The 20,144-nt window shown below is 36.3% G+C and overlaps 1 protein-coding gene across 32 annotated transcripts in view; it reads right to left on the bottom strand.

Moving 5' to 3' along the window:
- The window catches only part of Rims1 (regulating synaptic membrane exocytosis 1), a 505,606-nt gene that overhangs the window by 73,751 nt on the left and 411,711 nt on the right, over positions 1–20,144 (bottom strand). For 23 of the 32 annotated variants that reach the window (XM_070012108.1, XM_070012139.1, XM_070012109.1 and 20 more), the window contains one exon: positions 14,376–14,542. The exons of the other annotated variants lie outside the window; for them this stretch is intronic. In XM_070012108.1, the coding sequence (XP_069868209.1) occupies positions 14,376–14,542 (167 nt within the window). The remainder of the gene's footprint in view (positions 1–14,375; positions 14,543–20,144) is intronic. 32 annotated transcript variants of the gene reach the window in all.

Genomic DNA, 20,144 nt, shown 5'->3' with positions numbered 1-20,144 from the left:
AGCTAGATTTTAATCATAAATATTAGTTGAGTTTTAACAAATGCTTATTCCCTACCTAGATTAATTAGGTACTATATATCTATTGAAATAACTATATTATGATTTCTTTCATTCGATAATGAATCACACAGAAATTTTGATTCAATATTTTACATATGAAACAAATCAGAATTATTCTAATCTGACCATGTCCCCAGTTCTTTATTCATTTGTGTCGCTTTCTCTATATCTGAATGCAGTTTTCTGAAATTTTATTTCTGCCCCTTTGGACTATTTCAATGCGATCTAGTGACCTGTTTCTTGTAATGTCCTTAACACACTTGCCAAAGACATTAACCTAAGGTAAGCCTTAGATTAAAAACAACAACAACAACAAAGAAAGAAAAAGTTAAGAAAAGCATTTGAGTTTCTCATTTTGATGCTAGGAAACATATTTTTTCAATATTTTGGAATGATCACCAATGAATCCAATTGGCTTACAAGATTTCCTCTTGGAGAGAGTTAAAAATAATTACAGAATCATTTAAAAATAATTTAATTTAAATAATTTATCTTCATATTTTTAATTTTTAAAATAATTTTGAGGTGTCTATTTATGCCATATCTCATAATTTGTGCTTTTCAAAATTTATACATTTTGCTAAGTTAATCGTAAGGGCCAGACAATAAATGCATTTTAATACATTAGACTCTTAAGAAATATGTTTCTTTGGCTTTCTGTACTTTGTGATATTGACAGAGTATTTTCTCTTCTACTGTGGAAGTCTGGCAGACTTTGTAAATTAGTAAATTGTTTTTTAGAAAAAAGTCAGATTTGAACACTCTGATTCAGTACCTCAATATTCAGGTATTATTCTTTTAATTTCCTGTCTTTGGGCCTATTTTCTATGTGCTTCTACTTCTCCCACATTCTTTCTTTTATTTCTGTCCATGTGTTTATACATTTTCTATGAAAAGCACTGATCAATCCTGTTTGGCTGTATTAAGACCTTAAAACACTTCTAATTTCTTTTTATAATTTTAAACTTTAGAATTATTGCTGAATGTTCAAATAGATTCTGAGTTTCTCTGATTGTGTCCAGTCATCCTCTGTTTTCTTGAACATATTAATTAAGGATATTTTAAAGTTCCTTGTTGGTACCTGTTACTTTATAGGCAATCATTTTTTTCCTCCTCCTTTTCAGGCATAATTCAGAAATTTTAATTGTTCAACATTATGTCTAAATCCTGCAGAGTGGCTCTGGGTAATATTTTCCTCAAAAAAATGTGTGAAACTTTCTTTTGATCCACATATTTAATCTTCCTGTGCAGAGTTGAGTTTAAAGTTCTGGAATGTTGGTGCTTACTCCTAGAATTTGAACTTTCTGAGGTGTACAAGAAACCAAAGGTGTCCAGAGGGGTGCTTGGTCTTGGTGAAATTCAGAGGCTAATCAGCAGCTGGAATGTGTGCTCAGCTCCTTTCCCTCATGATATGCATTTGTTGAGTTTCTTGCAGGCATTCTCTGCTGGTGAAGGGGAGTCTGCAGCAATGTTTGAAGACCTCTATTCAGTTTTGCAGCCTCTCTGTCATTCTTTTTTAACTTTCCAAAATTTTACTGTACATAGATACTGCTCATAATGAGTTAATTAGTGTTCATGTTCTATAATACATTTCTAATTATTTTTTTATTGTGAAAATACTGTACAGAGGGGTTACAATTACATGGGCAAGATAATGAGTACATTTCTTATCAAGCATTGTAGCCTCCTCCTTTGTTTCCCTTTCCCATCCTCCCCCCAATCCTCCCCGCGGGGGCCCCCCTAGGTGCCCCCCCACCCCGCACCAAAGTTGTAAAGTTCGTTTTCCACATAACGTCTTGTACATCTCATTGTTGCAATGGGTCCACCTGTATCCCTACTTAAATGATTTGTTTTTCCCCTTCCCCTCATCAACATCAAATACAGTGAAAGCAGGGGTTATACCTTGGGGGAGGGACATACAAAGAAATAATCTTATAAATGTGTTAGAAACAATCGCATGAAAGAAAAAAAAAACATTTGAATATATATCTTAGGTTTCATTTCCCTACCATCACCTTATCTGACCTTCTCTGTCATTCTTCAACTGGGGTATCCATTTCTTCAGTATAGTAAAAACATTGCTAAAGCTCTATCTTCCCTGGCACTAATCTGGAATTTGCTTTCATAGAAACTGAAGTAAAGTTAGCACTACTGACTCTGTGGTTCTTCCTTCCCTTTCCCCAAGGAGCCTTTATTCAAAAATTGGAGCTCTTTGCTTTCATTTGTAATCAAAACACATTTTTAATTGTTGTTCTTTGTTTCTCTTTCTTTCTTGTAGTTTTATGTGTGTGAAAGTTAATTTGTTACAAACACTTCATGCCTGGAACTGATACTATTGATTTTTCTTTTTTTTTTTCTTCTTCTTTTTTTTTTTTTCTGGTGCCAGTGGGGCTTGCACTCAGGGCCTGGCCTCTGTCCCTAAGCAAATTGCTCAAAGATAGCACTCTATCCCTAACTGTTCCACTTCCGGTTTTCTGATGGTTAAGCCAAGATACAAGACTTATGAATTTTCCTGCCCAGGCTTGCTTTGAGCTGTGATTCTCAGATCTTAGCCTCCTAAGTAACTTGGATTAACGACAAGAGCCAGTGAACCTACTTATTGCTTATTTTTGAGTAAGGGGAGAATTTTACCAGCAATGTGCTAGAAGTCTTCCTAAGTAGGTCATGAGGTTCAGGAAGTATTACAGTAGTCATCCAGAATGCTTACTAGTACTGGCTCTTGGGGAGTCCTCCTAAGTAGGTCATGAGGTTCAGGAAGTATGACAGTAGTCATCCAGAATGCTCACTAGTACTGGCTCTTGGGGAGTCCTAGTCACCATACTTTAAGGTATAATGTGTTGTTTCAAGGGGATCCAGGGCTAAAATTTTCCCTAGTTCACAGACTCTCTCTCACTGAACATTTTTCATTAGGCTTTTCAAAGGTATGACATTTATTGTAGGGATCTTTATATTTTACTTAATAGGTGCTTTAAGTCAGTATTAATGGCATTTTCAATCACTCTGGTTACATTTCAATGAATTTGATAGCTGTTTTTCCTAATGTATAACTAAAGGAAGTGGTTGTCTATTAATTCCACGTTGCATGAAGATTTAATTTTTTTAAAAACTTAGAGAGATATAATATCAGATATTTGCAATCTTAAATCTGTGTTCATAGTTCTTTCTTTGGGGGAAAATATAAGTCCTATTGTACTTTTCCAGATAATTAAATATGAATTTGAATTGAGAGCAGATTTCATACAAGTAATTATTGGTTCTTACTTTAAGGAAGTGAGAAAAAAATCTTAGTTAATGTAATCATTAGCAACCCTCCAAAGGATCACAGTATAAAATCAATTATAGTGGGCTAGTGTTAAAATTCTAGGTTAATGTCAGGCATTAGTGGGTCTTGCTTGTCCTACTAGCTACTCAGGAGGCCAAGATCTGAGGATCAAATTTCAAAGCCAGCCTGGGCAAGAAAGTCAAGGAGACTCTTAACCACCCAAAAGTCAGAAGTGGAAGAGTGGATGAAATAAGAGTGGCAAGATTCAGAATATAATAAGGGGATACTTCTCAAACCTTTATGCTAATTAAGTTTGAGAATCTGAAAGATATGGACAAATTTCTAGCAAATACTGACATGCCCAAACTAAGCCAAGATGATTTAAAACACCTTAACAGACCCATATCAAGCATCAAAATAGAAGCAGCAATAAAAGACCTCCCACCCAAGAAAAGTCCAGGACCGGATGGATTTACAGCAGAATTCTACAAGGCCTTCAAAGCAGAACTCACACAAATACTCCTCCATCTCTTTAATGAAATTGAAAGCAAAAATTCACTACCACACTCTTTTTATGAAGCCAGCATAAACCTCATCCCAAAACCAGGCAGGGACTCATCAAAGAAAGAAAACATTCCTTTGATGAATATCAACACAAAACTTCTCAACAAAATCTTGGCCAATTGACTTCAACAATTAATCAAAAGAATCATACAACACGATCAAACAGGATTCATTTCAGGGACACAATGCTGGTTCAACATATGCAAATCAATTAATATAATTCATCACATCAACAAGAGCAAGGATAAAAACCACATGATTATCTCAATGGATGCAAAAAAGCATTTGACAAGATCTAACACCCCTTTATGACTAAGGCTTTGGAAAAACTAGGAATCCATGGAACATTCCTCAATAGAATAAAGGCTATATATGACAAACCTACAGCCAGCATTATACTTAATGGTGGAAAGTTAAAGCCATTTCCTCTAAATTCAGTAATGAGACAAGGGTGTCCACTCTCACTCCTCTTCAACCTAGTATTAGAATGCTTAGCTACAGCAGTAAGACAAGATGCAGACATAAAGGGGTTCCAAATAGGGAAAGATGGAGTAAAACTCTACCTCTTTGCAGATGGCATGATCTTGTATTTCAAGAACCCCATGGACTCCACTCCCAAGTTACTCGAGCTGATCAGAAACTTTGGCAAAGTAGAAGGGTATAAAATTAACCCCCAGAAATCAATGGCTTTCCTGTATGCCAATAATGAGAAGAGTGAGGTTGAATTTAGGAAAGCGACCCCTTTGTAATAGCCCCACAAAAAATAAAATACTTAGGAGTTAACTTAAGAAAAGATGTGAAGGACCTATATGACAAAAACTTTAAAACCTGAAAAAGGAAATTAAAGGAGAACTAAGCAAGTGGAAAACCTCCCATGCTCCTGGATTGGGGCAACACTACCAAATGCTATCTACAAATTCAATGCGATTCTTATCAATATTCCAACCTCATTCTTCAAGGAAATATAAGAGGCAATCCAAAAATTCATATGGAACAATAAAAGACCCCGAAGAGCAACAGAAAGAACAGTGCTGGAGGAATATCAATACCAAATTTCAAACTCTACTACAAAGCCATTGTAATCAAAACAGCTTGGTACTGGCAAAAGAACAGACCTGAGGAACAATGGAATAGGACTGAAGACCCAGAAATAAACCCACAGACCTATAGCCACCTAATCTTTGACAAGGGAGCTAAGGAAATAGAATGGAAGAAAAGCCTTTTCAGTAAATAGTGCTGGCTAAATTGGCTAAACACTTGTAGAAAACTAAAATTAGTTCCGTATATATCGTCCTGCACCAGAATCAACTCCAAATGGATCAAAGAACTCAAAATAAAAGCAGATTCCATGAAAACATTACAGGAAAGAATAGGAGCAACTCTAGGGCTCCTTGACACCGGCCAAAATTTTCTTAATAGAGACCCAGAAGCACAACAAATCAAAGAAAGTTTGGAACAAATAGGATTGCATGAAACTGCAGACCTTCTGCAAGGCAAAGGGCATAGCTAGCAAGAGCAACAGAAAGCCCACGGACTGGGAGAAGATCTTCACTAGCCATACAATGGACAAGGGTCTCATATCTAAAATATACTTAGAACTCAAAAAACTAAATCCCCCAACAACAAATCCTCAAAGAAACAACTGCCCCATAAATAAGTGGGCTAAAGACTTAAAGAGACTTCTCTGAAGAGGAAATAAGAATGGCCAATAGACACATGAAGAAATGGTTGACCTCTCTCACCATAAAAGAAATGCAAATCAAAACAACATTGAGATTCCACCTCACCCCAGTTAGAAGGGCTATAATCAAGAACTCTAATAACAACAGATGCTGGAGGGGATGTGGACAGAAGGAAACCCTACTGAATTGTTGGTGAAAGTGTAAACTTGTTCAACCAATCTGGAAAGCAGTATGGAGTTTCCTCAAAACACTCCACATATGGGGCTGGGAAGGTGACTCAGTGGTGGAGCGCTTGCCTTGCATGCATGAGGCCCTGGGTTTGATTCCTCAGCACCATGTAAGAAAAAAGAAAAAAGCTGGAAGTGACGTTGTGGCTCAAGTGGTAGAGTGCTAGCCTTGAGCTGAAGAGCTGAGGGACAGCACCCAAGCCCAGAGTTCAGGCCCCACGACCGGAACCCCCCCCAAAAAAAAGACTCCACATAGAGCTCCCCTATGACCCAGCAATCCCACTTTTGGGCATTTACCCAAATGATCACAGATAAGGTCATACCAAAGCTACCAGCCCTCAGTAAATGAATGGATTAAGAAAATTTTATATATATATATATATATATATTTATATATATATATGAGTGTTTGTGTGTGTGTGTGTGTGTGTGCATGCGTGTATGTATATATACGTGTGTATATATACAATGGAATTCTATGCCTCCAGCAGAAAGAATGGCATTTCATTAGGAAACGGAAAGACTTGGAAAAAAAATCATATTAAGAGAAGTAAGCCAGGTCCAGAGAAACATAGGTCCCATGATTTCCCTTGTTTCCAGTGACTAGTACATGTCTATGACAAGCAGAGTAGGTCAAAGGCTATGTACATATGACCACATGAAATAATGTTAAGCAAAATGTACCCCAAGACAGGGACATGAGAGGATTTTTGTTTTCTTTCTTTCTTGCTAGTGTTTTTAAAGTACTTACAATACACTATGTGATTCTTTTGTTTCTATTGTATGTTCTCCCCCCATGATATAACCCCTGATTTCACTGGATTTGATGCTGGTGATGTGCACCTTATGTATATATTTTTGTAATTTGGAGAGGGGAAGGGATATTGCAGAACGCTTAAATGGGGATGCAGGCTGACCCATTGTAAAGACAAGCCATACAGGAAAACAAACTTTACAATGTCGATGTGGAGGTGGGGGGCAGGAAGAGTTGGGGAGGGAAGTGATGTTAGGGGGAAAATAAAGGAGGAGGTAAAAATGCTTGTTATGAAATGTACTCATTACCCTACTCATATAACTGTAACCCTCTGTACAACATTTTTATAACAATAAAAAACGTTAAAAAAAAGAAATGTATTCATTTCCTTAAGTATGTAACTAACCCCTCTGCACATCACCTTGACAATAAAATTAAAGAAAAAAAAGAGTAGCAGCCTTGAGCAAAAAATACAGTGAGAATGTGAGAGTCCTGTTAGTTTTTAATGGAATTAGTTTTATTTCATCTCTCCCTTTCATTACTCTGGAAATTCTATTATTGCCCAGGTGCTAGTGTCTAATGCCTATAATTCCAACTACTCAGGAGCCATGGGCAAAAAAGCCAAGCAAGAGCTTGAAGCTGTGAGTATTGGGAAAAATAAATAAATTCAATGTAGGTAGAACGAGTACCAAAAGAAGATGTAGTTTCCTTAAGAGATTTATAATACACAAAAAAACCAAAAAAACACAGTGAAAGTCTAGAATACATAAATGATTGGCAAAGAAACTAGAAAATATATGGATTAATATAAAGCATTTAAAAGAAAAACAGCATATAATAAGGAAGAAAGGAATCAACTTTACAATTTTTAAAAATTGGGCAAAATATGTTAATGAGCCATATGCATATGTACATTAAAATTGTCTAAAGTATGGTATTGGCAGAGGATTACAATGGTATATAATTCTTTGGAATAACAAACTTATAGTTAAAGTGAATATCAGGAAGTTGAAACGTGTTTTGGCAGAAGGAGATAGGATTCAAATGTGAAAATAAAGCAATGTAGCTTGAGATGGGTAGGATTGTGAGAGATTGGGAAAAATGGGTAGGGTAACATGATTAAGATGCACTGTAGCCTTAAATTGAAACACTTTTGTAAACTACATAAAGATCATACTAAAGAGTAAGAAAAAAAAACAGAAAAGAAAAAGAGCTGGCACCTGAACCATAAGGAGACTGTCCCTGACATATGGAGATGGGAGTGACTGCCTAGGGAAGGTTATTCACAGGAGGTCAGCTTCAAGTGTAATATTTAACATTTTAGTCAATTCTGGCTCCTTTACTTCTTGGCTATAGGACTTCAATAGGTTGCTTTACTTCTAATTTGATTTGCAAACTGAGATTGCTAAATGGGTCATTTGTGGCTAACACCTGTAATCCTAGATTACTCAGGAGGTTGAGATCTGAGAATCAAGGTTTGAAGTCAGCCCTGACAGAGGAGCAAGGTCTCTAGAGATAGGATCAGAGACTCCTATCTCTCATTAACCAGCTGGGAAGTGGTGCTGTGGCTCAAGTGGTAGGGTGCTTGCCTAGAGCTGAAGAGCTCAGGGACAGTGCCTAGGCCCAGAGTTCAAGCCCCATGACTGACAAAAAAAAAGTTTTATTATTAACCAGCTGGAGGTAGAAATAGCTAGTCAAAGTAAAACTAATGAAAGTTACACAGTAAAGAGGGTGCAGTTTGGGAATCACAATGTAGACTTGAAGGATGTCCTCACCGTTCGAAAGCATTAGGTAGTAGTTGTAGCAATGCAAGTGTTTGCTCAATGAATATGTACTTACTGTTGATAACTTGGTTATTATTGAAACCTGGAGACCTTTAAAGTAACAAGTAGTTGATACAGTACTGCTAGTTTAATATGCCAATATATAAGCACATGTTCATAGAATAGGGAACTTCCTTGAGGGCCACTGCCTAGACAGACTCTTTCATCTTTGGCATGCTGTGATTATCACACAGAGCACAAATAGTGTCTAATTTAATTGTCATAATGAAAATAAAGCTACAAGGAAGTGTATTTCTAGAGGAAAGGAAAGGCTGACATGCATTTTTTTTTTTTTTTTTTTTTTTTTTTTTTTGGTCGGTCATGGGCCTTGAACTCTGGGCCTGAGCGCTGTCCCTCAGCTCTTCAGCTCAAGGCGAGCGCTCAACCACTTGAGCTACAGCGCCACTTCCGGTTTTCTGGTGGTTTATTGGAGATAAGAGTCTCATGGTCTCTCCTGCCCGGGCTGGCTTTGAACCGCGATCCTCAGATCTCAGCCTCCTGAGTAGCTAGGATTACAGGCGTGAGCCACCAGCGCCCGGCTCAGGCTGACATGCATTTTTAAAAGTATAGGGACAGTTGAATTGAAACCTCTGTGTTCAGCTACTTAAAGCTAATAAAAAAATAAAAGCATAGTAAAAGATAACACCAAAAATACCAAATAAAATAAAATGAAGTGCAGGAACTATTTATACTTTCTCCCCAAGATAGAAGTAGTCACTAAAGATCTAATTTCCATTGCTATAAATAACCCAAGCTTGACAAGCTATTCCTGCTTGTTTTAAAATTTGAAAATTATATAACTTAACATTTTCATTTTCTGATATATATGTCACTGGCCTTCCAAAATGTTATTAAGCATATGTTAGTCAATCTATAACTAGAAAAACAGAAACGTTGAGAGCTGTGTTTTCAACTATACAAGTTCCTTCAAATACAAGTTCCTACAAATTTTCCTTCAAAATATAATCTTAAAAGATTTTCAAGAAAAAACATGACTATGAAAAGCTATTCATCTGGCCCCCACATTCTATAACCAACCATAATCTAGACTCTCATAACTTATATTCACAGCCAAAGCAATATTTTGTTATGATTATATAATATTGTATATTCTTACAGTCGACAGGTTTATTTATTTTTTATTTTGTCAGTCGTGAGGCTTGAATTCTGGGCCTGGGTGCTGTCCCTCAGCTCTTCAGCTCAAGGCTAACACTCTACCTCTTGAGCCACAGCACCACTTCCAGTTTTCTGGTGGATTATTGGAAATAAGAGTCTCATGGTCTCTTCTGTGCAGGCTGGCTTTGAACTGTGATCCTCAGATCTCAGCCTCCTGAGTAGCTAGGATTAGACGCATGAGCCACCAGCACCTAGCAGTCCACAGGTTTAAATATTTAAATTTTGAAAGACTGTAAGATTAAAGAATCTCCAAATAAATTTAAGGACATATTCTTTAATATACCAATTTTTATGGGTATTTAACAACAAATGCCAATGTTAGTATATTTATGGTTTCAAAGTTACTATTCGTTAATAGAAGAGAGGTTGTAGAAGAAGTTTTCTATCTTCTCAATGATGAATGTAAAAATAGTGATAAACACTTTGATAGTGATACTATACTTTTAGAAGGAGCTAATAAAAGAGAAAAATATTCACATCAAATTTGCCCTTTAAGTCTGATTGCTTAAACTCAACAACATCAACTTTAGTAAAGCCAGAACACATATCACAAACTTAAATGTTGGAAAAATGTAGGTATTGACAAATCTTCCAAAAGATGTGTAATGTCTGAGAGCAATTAATATTATTTTTATGTTTTCTTTGAAATCATGATTTTGTATAAACACTTGGCTTTTGTCTGCCTTCAGTGAAAGAGGAATATGAGAAATGTGAAAAAATAACTAAGCTTCTTTTGGGATGAAGCTACAGAAACCATTTTGCCCAAAACATTTCCATTTGTCCTTCCTTCCTTGCTTCCTTCCGCCCTTCCTTCCCCTCTTCCTTCCTCTTCTGTCTCTGTCTTTATGCCTTCCCTTCTCCACCCTTCCCATCCTTTGCCTCTCCTCCCCTCTCTTTTCCTTCCTTTCTCTCCCATCCTTTCCCTTCTCTTCTTCCTTGCTTGTACTTGTGCCTGAACTTGGGGCCTGGGCATTGTCCCTTAGCTTTTATTTCTCAAAACTGTCACTCTACCCCTGGAGCCACAGTTCTACTTTAAGCTTTTTGCTAGTTTATTGGGGATAAGAGTCTCACAGACTTTTCTGCCCAAACTAGTTTTGAATAGCAATCCTCAGTGAGTAATTAGGCATTTCTGCCTTTATAGTCTGTTTTCTTTCTTTATAATCTTAAACTTAAAATCTGAGTTATGTTTTCAGCCATCTGAATGAACTATTCAGTGAACTAAGAGAGGAAAACAACTGAACCACTTAAAAGGGAGGAATATACATCTAGAGAAAGAGACAACATTCTTCTATTTACACAGAGCTATCCTGTCATCACTACATGGACAGGAGATGTGAATACTATCTTTATCCCAAAACAAAATTCTGAAGACAATGATGTGGAATGTAAATCATTAGGAGGAACATGTAGTGAGAATTGCTTTGAAAACACTGGTGTTGAAGTGACAGCATCTATGATATTATTTAGTAATGTTAAGTTCATGTCATCAGATTTCTTTTACAGTCCCTCATAAGAACCCTAATATTAAGTTGATTTTTAGCATACTGCACATTGTCTTTGGGAAATGCTGTGATGCTTTCTGAGTTCTTTCATTGACTCATCAAATAAAGTCTATCCAAGGGAATGCATAACAAACATGTCTATGTCAAGTAAAAAAGAGAGAAGATGTACAAAAGGAACCCAAACATAAACTCTTGTGTAATTATAATCTCTTTTGGAATATAGGCTAAGTTTTGGAAAATAATAAAGTTCTAGGCAGGTACAGTTCTAGATGCCTGTAATTCTATTTACATGGGAAGCTTAAGTACTAGAATTGAGACTGAGGCAGGCCTGGCAAGCAGTTTGAGACTATCTAAAAAATAAGCAAAATGAAGATGAAAGTGGGGCTGAACTGTGCTAACACTTGCTTAGAAACATGAGTCCTTGAAATCTAATCCCAGTTCTGCCAAAAAACAAAGCAATAAAACCCATACATATAATAAGAACTTAAAAGTTGGATTCTAGTTATGATATATAAATATATCCTATCGTAAGAGTTGAGCACATCTTAATTGTTAAAAGTTAAGATGAAGATGGGCACTGATGGCTCACAACCGTAATCCTAGCTACTCAGGAGGCAAAGATCTGAGGATTGCAGTTCAAAGCCAGCCAGGGTAAGAAAGTCCATGAGACTCTTTTTTTCAATAAACCATTCAGAAAAAGCCAGAAATGGTTCAATTGCTCAAGTGGTAAAGCATCAGCCTCAAGCAAAAGAAGCTCAGGGACAGCATCTAGGCCCTGAATTCACCAAAAAAATAATAGTTAAGATGAATAGAAAGAATTATAAAATCTATTAAGTATGTTAGGTACTAAAGAATAAAAATGAGAAATGATATACAGATCACAGTCATTCTTCATGGTACTAGTGATGAGGATAGGAGATGGTGATAGAAAAACTGCTCTTATTCTATGCCAGTAAACTACAACATTTTGATCACTCTATCCTGATGTCACTTTTTCCTCCTGCTTCTAGGACTTGACCGCAGGGCCTGGGGCTTTTTGTTGTCACTTTCACTCATGACTGGCTCTCTAACTGAGTCATATCTCCATTATGGGCATTTTGCTGGTTAGTTTAAGATTAGTCTCACAGGTTTGTCTGCCTGATTGGCTTCAAACCTTGATGTCAGATCTTAGCCTCCTGAATAGGGTTATAGATGAGGGGCTATTCTGTTCTGTTCTTCTTTTATTCTATACCACTCACACTCCAAGTTGTTTTACAGGTTTTGCTATTGAGGTATGTGTGTATGTGTCTATGTGTATATATGTGTGAGTGTGTGTGTGTACTCACATGCATGCTTTTGGGTGTTACAGGAGTTGAAGTTTTGTAAGACAGAATGCACTTAAAAGAATGATGAGCCCAAGGATGTCAGAAGTTTGTTTTTTCAAAATAGCATCTTTTTCTGTATTCCTTCATAATATTATACAACAGCTCAAATGTGTGTCACATATGGAATTTACTGATATAAAGTGAGAGTTCTCAATAATCACTCTTATATTAGCTTAAGGGGAAATTTGTTTAGCTATGAATTTTAGTGGCTAAATTTCCATATATGCTTTGATAAAGTCTTAGTTTTCATAGGTTTTAAGCTACAGAGGAAGAAATGAAAATGAAAGCAGAAAATAGCAAAGTACTTATAGAAAATAGATGCACAAGTAAGAAATTAGTTCTTATCCTTTTAGAACTACCTATCTCCCTTGCACCTTCAACAAATAAGACTACTCTGACTAATCTAGAAACTTTTCTATATTTTACTTCATGTGATAACAACTGTATTCAGTGTTGGTCTCTCAAGTTGGCAATTTCCCCCTAAATTAACTTTGGCTCTAATACACAAATATAATCCACTCTGTATAAATCAGATTCTTGAAAAGTAGCCTAAAGTTTGGCTTTTCTTTGTTTTCTTCCTAATACTTAAAATTGATCATCTAGATTGTCAGACCGTGAAATAGTTAACCGAGGAAGTTAATCGAGGAAGAGGAAATCTTTGGGACACATTTTACTGTGCAACAGCATCAGGCATTTAGAGTGCTATTTTTAACATTTATACTTGTTGCGACTTATTCTCTTCAACCAGAAAATTCCTTCCATCTAACTTCTATTTCTGAAAACTGATTAACAACAAATTCCAGTTATGCTTCTTCGGTGAGTCTGTATTCATGAAGACAGAACATGAATAAGGTCTTTTTTCCAGCAAAGGTATTTTTCATGTTAGAACCAAAGAACACTATTAATGATTCTACACATGTGATGTAGAGGTCTTACAAATGATGTGATGTAAACTAGCAATGTGCATTTTCTTATCAAGTACACAATCTACTCCTACAGCAGAATAACCATTAAGGGGCTGAAGAAGAGTGGAACAAATGATAGCCTGTGAGGAAAATCTGCTTTTGCAATAAAATAAAATAAAAAAGATATATATATATTTTTTGGGGGGGTCCAGTCGTGGGGCCTGAACTCTGGGCCTGGGCGCTGTCCCTCAGCTCTTCAGCTCAAGGCTAGCGCTCTACCATTTGAGCCACAGCGCCACTTCCGGCTTTTTTTCTTTTTTGCTTATGTGGTGCTGAGGAATCGAACCCAGGGCCTCATGAATGCAAGGCAAACGCTCTACCACTGAGCCACCTTCCCAGCCCCCCAAAAAAGATATATTATGTTTATATAACTTTCATATGACAATGATAGTATTGAGAAACTCTGACAGATACTGTCTTGCAAAATTTGAAATATTTTTCTTTTTCTTTTTTCTTGGTGGGGCGTGGGGGGGGGTCTGGTTGTGGGGCCTGAACTCTGGGCCTGGGCGCTGTCCCTCAGCTCTTCAGCTCAAGGCTAGCACTCTACCACTTGAACCACAGCACCACTTCTGGCTTTTTTCTTTTTGCTTATGTGGTGCTGAGGAATGGAACCCAGGGCCTCATGCATGCAAGGCAAGCGCTCTACCACTGATCTACCTTCCCAGTCCTTGAAATATTTTTCATTTGGTTACTTACATGAAAAACCAAAACAGACTTTCAGATGCTACACTAAAGGCTGCATCTGTGAATGTTATCAAATTATAAGGGAAATTAGCAATCTCTAAAGTTATAATTGTAAGAATAAGATATATCTGACAGTAGAGACTACCAAATACTTTGTTGCTGGTGATATTACAGAGTAATTATGAAAAGCTCAAGCTGTTAGATTCTTTTGATGTAATATTTCTAGACATTCTAGAGAGAACATTCTAAAACTAGTTGCATTTGATACCAAGGATTAAGATCCAGTCAATATAAACAGCATTGCCAACTCACCTGATCCTTCCCCTGGGGCGCTCAGATTGCTCTGACATAAAGCTTGTGCTGCTGAGGCGTGAGGCACTGCTGGTTCGAGAAATGGCGGACACATCACTGACATCGCTATCTGATGATTTGGCAGAGACGTTATCACAGCTTCTGTACTGATCTTTATGTATGTTATACTAAAGATTAAAAACAAGAGAGTGTAAGTTCCATCATTAGATCATGGTGAAAACAAGACAAAACTAAAAGACATGATGGTGAGGTTAATGAATGCTTAAACCACATAAAATTAAAGTTCACTTCTGTAAAAGGTGTGGAAACAATACTAATTTAAATGTTAAGGTAATAAGTGATTTCTAATATAAGAATCTTATATGCTTTCAATGATAAGAAATGGCTTATGAAAATTGAACATATAATATCAATGCCGGAAGATAACAATGCTGGATGGAAAATATAATGAATTATTTTCAAGTGCTTAAAACATTTTTCTTCCCTAGTATTCTAACTCTTCATTTATTGCTTTTCTTTTTACTATTGCTTGTTTTATTCACTTTCAATTCTCGTTGTTGTATATACTTACTCTATCTATACTTGTTCACTGCTTCTAAAGCTATTCGATTTACCTACAGACTTTATTCTATATATGGCTTCATTGAACACAGGACTTCAGTGAGGGTTTTGGCAAAGCTGAGTAGAGCAACAAAGGCAATGGCTGGTCTTCTGACCTTTCCTCCTTCTGATGGTTTTGCTAGACATTTTCATATTTAAATAATTATTCCAGTTTCAAAAGAAAAATATACTATTTCTACTTGCATTTCAAATAAACATAAATTTAATTGGCACTGAACTTATCTTTGATATTAATTTTCTAACACTTTCAGAAACATCAAGTGAAAGATGAAAACATGCACGCTTATCAAGGGAGTTAGTTACCTATACTTATTTCTGCTCTGTTTTTCTTTTATTTCTTTTTCACAATGGCCCCCATTGTGACTAGCTTATGAATTATAAATGTGATAATTGTACTAAGTAGCAAGTTTATATGATCAGAAGTAGTTTTAAAACATGAATATTTCTTTTATCTTTGATAGTCTCTTGCCTTAGAGGGTAAGATACTAAAAATTCTTATACAAAATTATATATATATATATGCATGTATAACTACATACTTGAGTATTTTACATTTTCTATCATGCAATTTAATTTTATACTCATACTTTTTATACTTATGAGCAATAAAGGTGTGAAAATACCAATTGTTCATTAAACCTACAGAAAAATTACCTATCCTTCTTGCCTCTTATACTAAAACGTGGATTTATATGTATAGAAAAGTAATTCTAATAGTATTTTATAAAATAATCCTAGACAATTTGATCACTTTTCCCTCATAAGTCCTCAGGTAGAAGTAGTTCAGTGCTAAAATATTTAAATAATAGATTTCATTTTTAATACTTCTTGTGTACTAATTAGTCAATTTCATATGGGTTACAAAGAATAATCACTATATTACAGAACATCAATAAAGTTAATTTTCTAAAGGAGAAAAAAGCCATATGCTGAATTATAATTCAAAGGTAATTTATATATGCTACTATGCCCAGAATTAAGGTTGCTATTCAAATTGGCATTTGATCTGAAGTCAACAGCTAAGCATATTGAAAACTGAATTATTACTGAGTTTGGTAGCAAATTTTCATAACAGATATTATTATCCTGACTGGCATCATTAATTTCAACCAGAGCTATTTCAAATTTTTAAATAAATGTTTAACTCTTAAATTGATCATAAAGTAGAATCTGGCTACGCATATAACTTGTAAATTACTGTTTTTAAACAATCACAACAATACAATAGGCTCTGTACTCATGTTTCCAAACATACTGTAATGATAGCTTGTCTATGACAGAATAGTAAATAATTGAGATCTAATGCTCTAAGAATTTATCATCTGTATAGCATATTCTAGCATTATATTGCCACTCATGACAAATGGTGGTTTGGCAATTACCAGTATTATACAGAAGACACAGCATAAGGATGCATGAAAATGTTTCTCCAACCAAGAAAAAAAATCTTTCTTTTATAAAAGCCATCTCGTCTTCAATTTGCTTATATAGACCTTAGCTATTCTGGTAAACAGGCAAAAATGATAATGTCAAGAGAAAATTTTCATTACTTTAGTTTGAATGAAAGACAATTTACATTTTAAGACTACATTTCTTGATTTATCCAAGCATGGTAAAATTAAATAATCACCTTGTTTTTCCCTCAAGAATGATTTGTTAAATTTCTTAGTTAGTAGCTCCATATTTTATTGCAATGATGATAATTTGAAGAACACCATATCCCCAGAAAAAAATTTTGTACTTATTGTATAGGAAGGCAGTAAGTCATTGATGTGACAGAGGCTCTAAACATAGAGCTTCTGTTTTTAGAAGCAAGTAATAAACACTCCATAGCTACCTACAAAGACCTTCCCATCAATCTTCCTGGCTGCTTCTGTGTTAAAGAAATCTAAGCACTCTTTAAAATGTGAGCTCAGAAATGTGAATTTGGGCTCCAACCTGCAACCCATCAGTGAGGTATGTGACTCTGAATAATATCAATGAAAAAATAGGTTGGTGACACATTTCAAGGATACCAAAACAGTTTTGTGCTTTTTCAAAAGCAAATTTGGTGCTAATTTTTTAATCAGAAAGGATGTTAGAGTTATTTAAACTTACTAATTGAAGTACCAGGTACAGTTGATGTTTCTTTCCTGAAAAGCATTTTTTAACTGTACTTGTTTAGATAAAGGTATTTTGGCACCATACAGTGAGAACATAGAAGGATATTTTTAGCAGAGGGTCACAATTGCTCAATAGCTATGTGCATATGACCATATAAAATGATGCTTTTCAAAAATGATGCTTATAAAAATGAACTCCAAGAAATGGAAGCAAGAGGTTTTTCTTTTATAGTACTGTTTGTAGTTCTTTCTTTTTTTATATTAACATGTAGAGGTTTATTACTACTGTTTTAAAGTGAACCAGCATTTTATACAGCTTTCAGTTCTAACCTGACAAATATCAACAGATATAACTTGCATTATACAAGTTCATTTTGGTCCTTGATATTTCTTTTTTAATTTTATTTTGTTGTAAAGATGCTGTACAGAGGGGTTAAAGTTACATCAGTAAGGTAATGAGTACATTTCTTGTTGAGCATTGTTACCCCCTCCTTTGATGTTTTCCCACTATCCCTTCCCTCCCCTACCTCCCTCTCTCCCCCCACCAAAGTTGTAAAGTTCATTTCCAATATACTGTCCTGTGGGTATCATTGTTGCAATGGGTCGTCCTGTGTCCTTGTTTCAGTGTTTTGTTATCCCCCTTCCCCTCTCCAAATTGGACAAATGCATATACAAGATGCAGGATACCAATATCAAGTACAGTGACAACAGGAGATATACTGTTGGGGGGAAGAACATACAAAGGAAACAGAACAATCACATAGTACATTAAAAACAACAACAACAAAGAAGAATCACTTGCGTCCATATCTTGGGGTTTGTTTCACTTAGCAACATCTTATATGGTCATATGTATATAGCTTTTGAGCTTTTCTGCTCATCTGATAAAATTATCCTGCACATATACTAATTATTGCAAATAAGGGAAACCAAGGGGAAAAAACAACAATAGAGAAAAAGAACAAACTGTATACAGGGTCTAATGAGAGCCTCTTTTTTCTGTGCAGAAGCTCTGCAGTTTAATGCAATCCCATTCATCCAGCCTTTCTTTGATTTGTTGTGTTTCTGTATCTTTATTAAGAAAGTTTTGACCTGTGCCAAGGAGCCCTTGTGTTTCTCCTATTTTTTCTTGTAATATTTTCTAGGTATCTGCTTTTACCTTGAGGTCTTTGACCCATCTGGAGTTGATTCTGGTGCAGGGTGATATGTAGGGATCTAGCTTTAGTTTTTCTCTATATACAAATTCAATTCAATACCCATCAATATCCCAACTTCTTTCTTCAATGAAATAGAAGAAGCAATCCAAAAATTCATATAGAACAACAAAAGACCCTGAATAGCAAAAACAATTCTTAGCAGAAAGAACAATGTTGGAGGAATTTCAATACCGAACCTCAAACTCTATTACAAAGCCATAGTAATCAAAACAGCTTGATACTGGCACAAGAATAGGCCTGAGGCCCAATGGAATAGATTTGTTTTGTTTTGTTTTGTTTTTGGGTCCGGTCTTGGGGCCTGAACTCTGGGCCTGGGCGCTGTCCCTCAGCTCTTCAGCTCAAGGCTAGTGCTCTACCGCTTGAGTCACAGCACCATTTCCGGCTTTTTTTTTTTTTTGCTTATGTGGTGCTGAGGAATTGAACCCAGGGCCTCAGGCATGCAAGACAAGCACTCTACCACTGAGCCACCTTCCCAGCCCCCCAATGGAATAGGTTTGAAGACTTAGAAATTAATCTGCAGACCTATGGCCACTTAGTCTTTGACAAGGGAGATAAAAAAATAGGATGGAAGAAAGACAGCCTCTTCAATAAATGGTGCTGGCAGGATTGGCTACACATGTGTAGTAATTTCTTTTTTCTTTCTTCTTTTCCCCTTTGGTTTATTCCCTGGTTATCACTGTTTTTGATTTCTGCACCCTTTGTCTTGTATATAAGTTTATCCAATTTGGGGAAGGAAAGGGGAATCACAGAAATGTTGGGACAAAAGGTGAACCAATGCAACAGTGATACTCATTAAACAATATGTTGGAAATGAACTTTACAACTTGGGGAAAGGGAACTGGGGGACAAAATGGGATAAAATGAGGGAGGGGATTATACTGTTCAAAAAAGAAATGTACTCATGGGGCTGGGAAGGTGGCTCAGTGGTAGAATGCTTGCTTTGTGTGTGTGAGGCCCTGGGTTCAATTCCTTAACACCACATAAGCAGAAAAAGCTGGAAGTGGCACTGTGGCTCAAGTGGTAGAGCACTAGCCTTGAGCTGAAGAGCTGAGGGACAGCACCCAGACCCAGAGTTCAGGCCACATGACCGACAAATGAAAAAGAAAAAAGAAAAAAAAGAAATGTGCTTGTTACCTGACTTACGTAACTGGAATCCCTTTGTACAGCTCCTTTACAATAAGATTTAAATGAACAAAAAAGGTATTTGGGGAATGGCTAACTAATTTCTAACAACAGAATTTTCAACTATGGTGTACTGCTTAGTCAAAAACGCAAGGAGTGTAAAGATGGGTGGATCAGAGTTCAAGGGCTAACCTGAGGGAAAAATAGTCAGTGAGACCCTATCAGCAGAAGCAGCCAGGAGTTGTGAAGCACAACTTTAATTCCAATTATGCGGAAAGTGGAGGGGGGGGGAGGATCTCTACCTGAGAACAGCCCTGGAAAAATAGTGAGAATTATCTACAAAATCAATTAAGTAAAAAAAGAGAGGGGATATTCCAAGTAGTAGAGTGCTTGACTAGCTAGTACTCTCCCAGCCCAGTACTACTATAAAAGAAAAAACAGTGGGGCTGGGCAGATGGCTCAGTGGTAGAGTGCTTTCCTTTCATCCATGAGGCCCTGGGTTCCATTCCTCTGTACCACATAAGCAGAAAAGGCCAAAAGTGGCGCTGTGGCTCAAGTGGTAGAGTGCTAGCCTTGAGCTGAAGGGCTGAGGGATAGCACCCAGGCCCAGAGTTCAGGCCTCATGATCAACAAAAACAAACAAACAAACAAAAACAAACAAAAACTATACTGTAAGTACATAAGGACATTACAAAAAGTCAACACTC

The sequence above is a fragment of the Dipodomys merriami genome, unplaced genomic scaffold, assembly GCF_024711535.1.
Source record: "Dipodomys merriami isolate MVZ:Mamm:240054 unplaced genomic scaffold, mDipMer1.0.p SCAF_89, whole genome shotgun sequence".
Classification (NCBI taxonomy): Eukaryota; Metazoa; Chordata; class Mammalia; order Rodentia; family Heteromyidae; genus Dipodomys; species Dipodomys merriami.
This window is presented reverse-complemented; position numbering and strand designations above follow the sequence as displayed.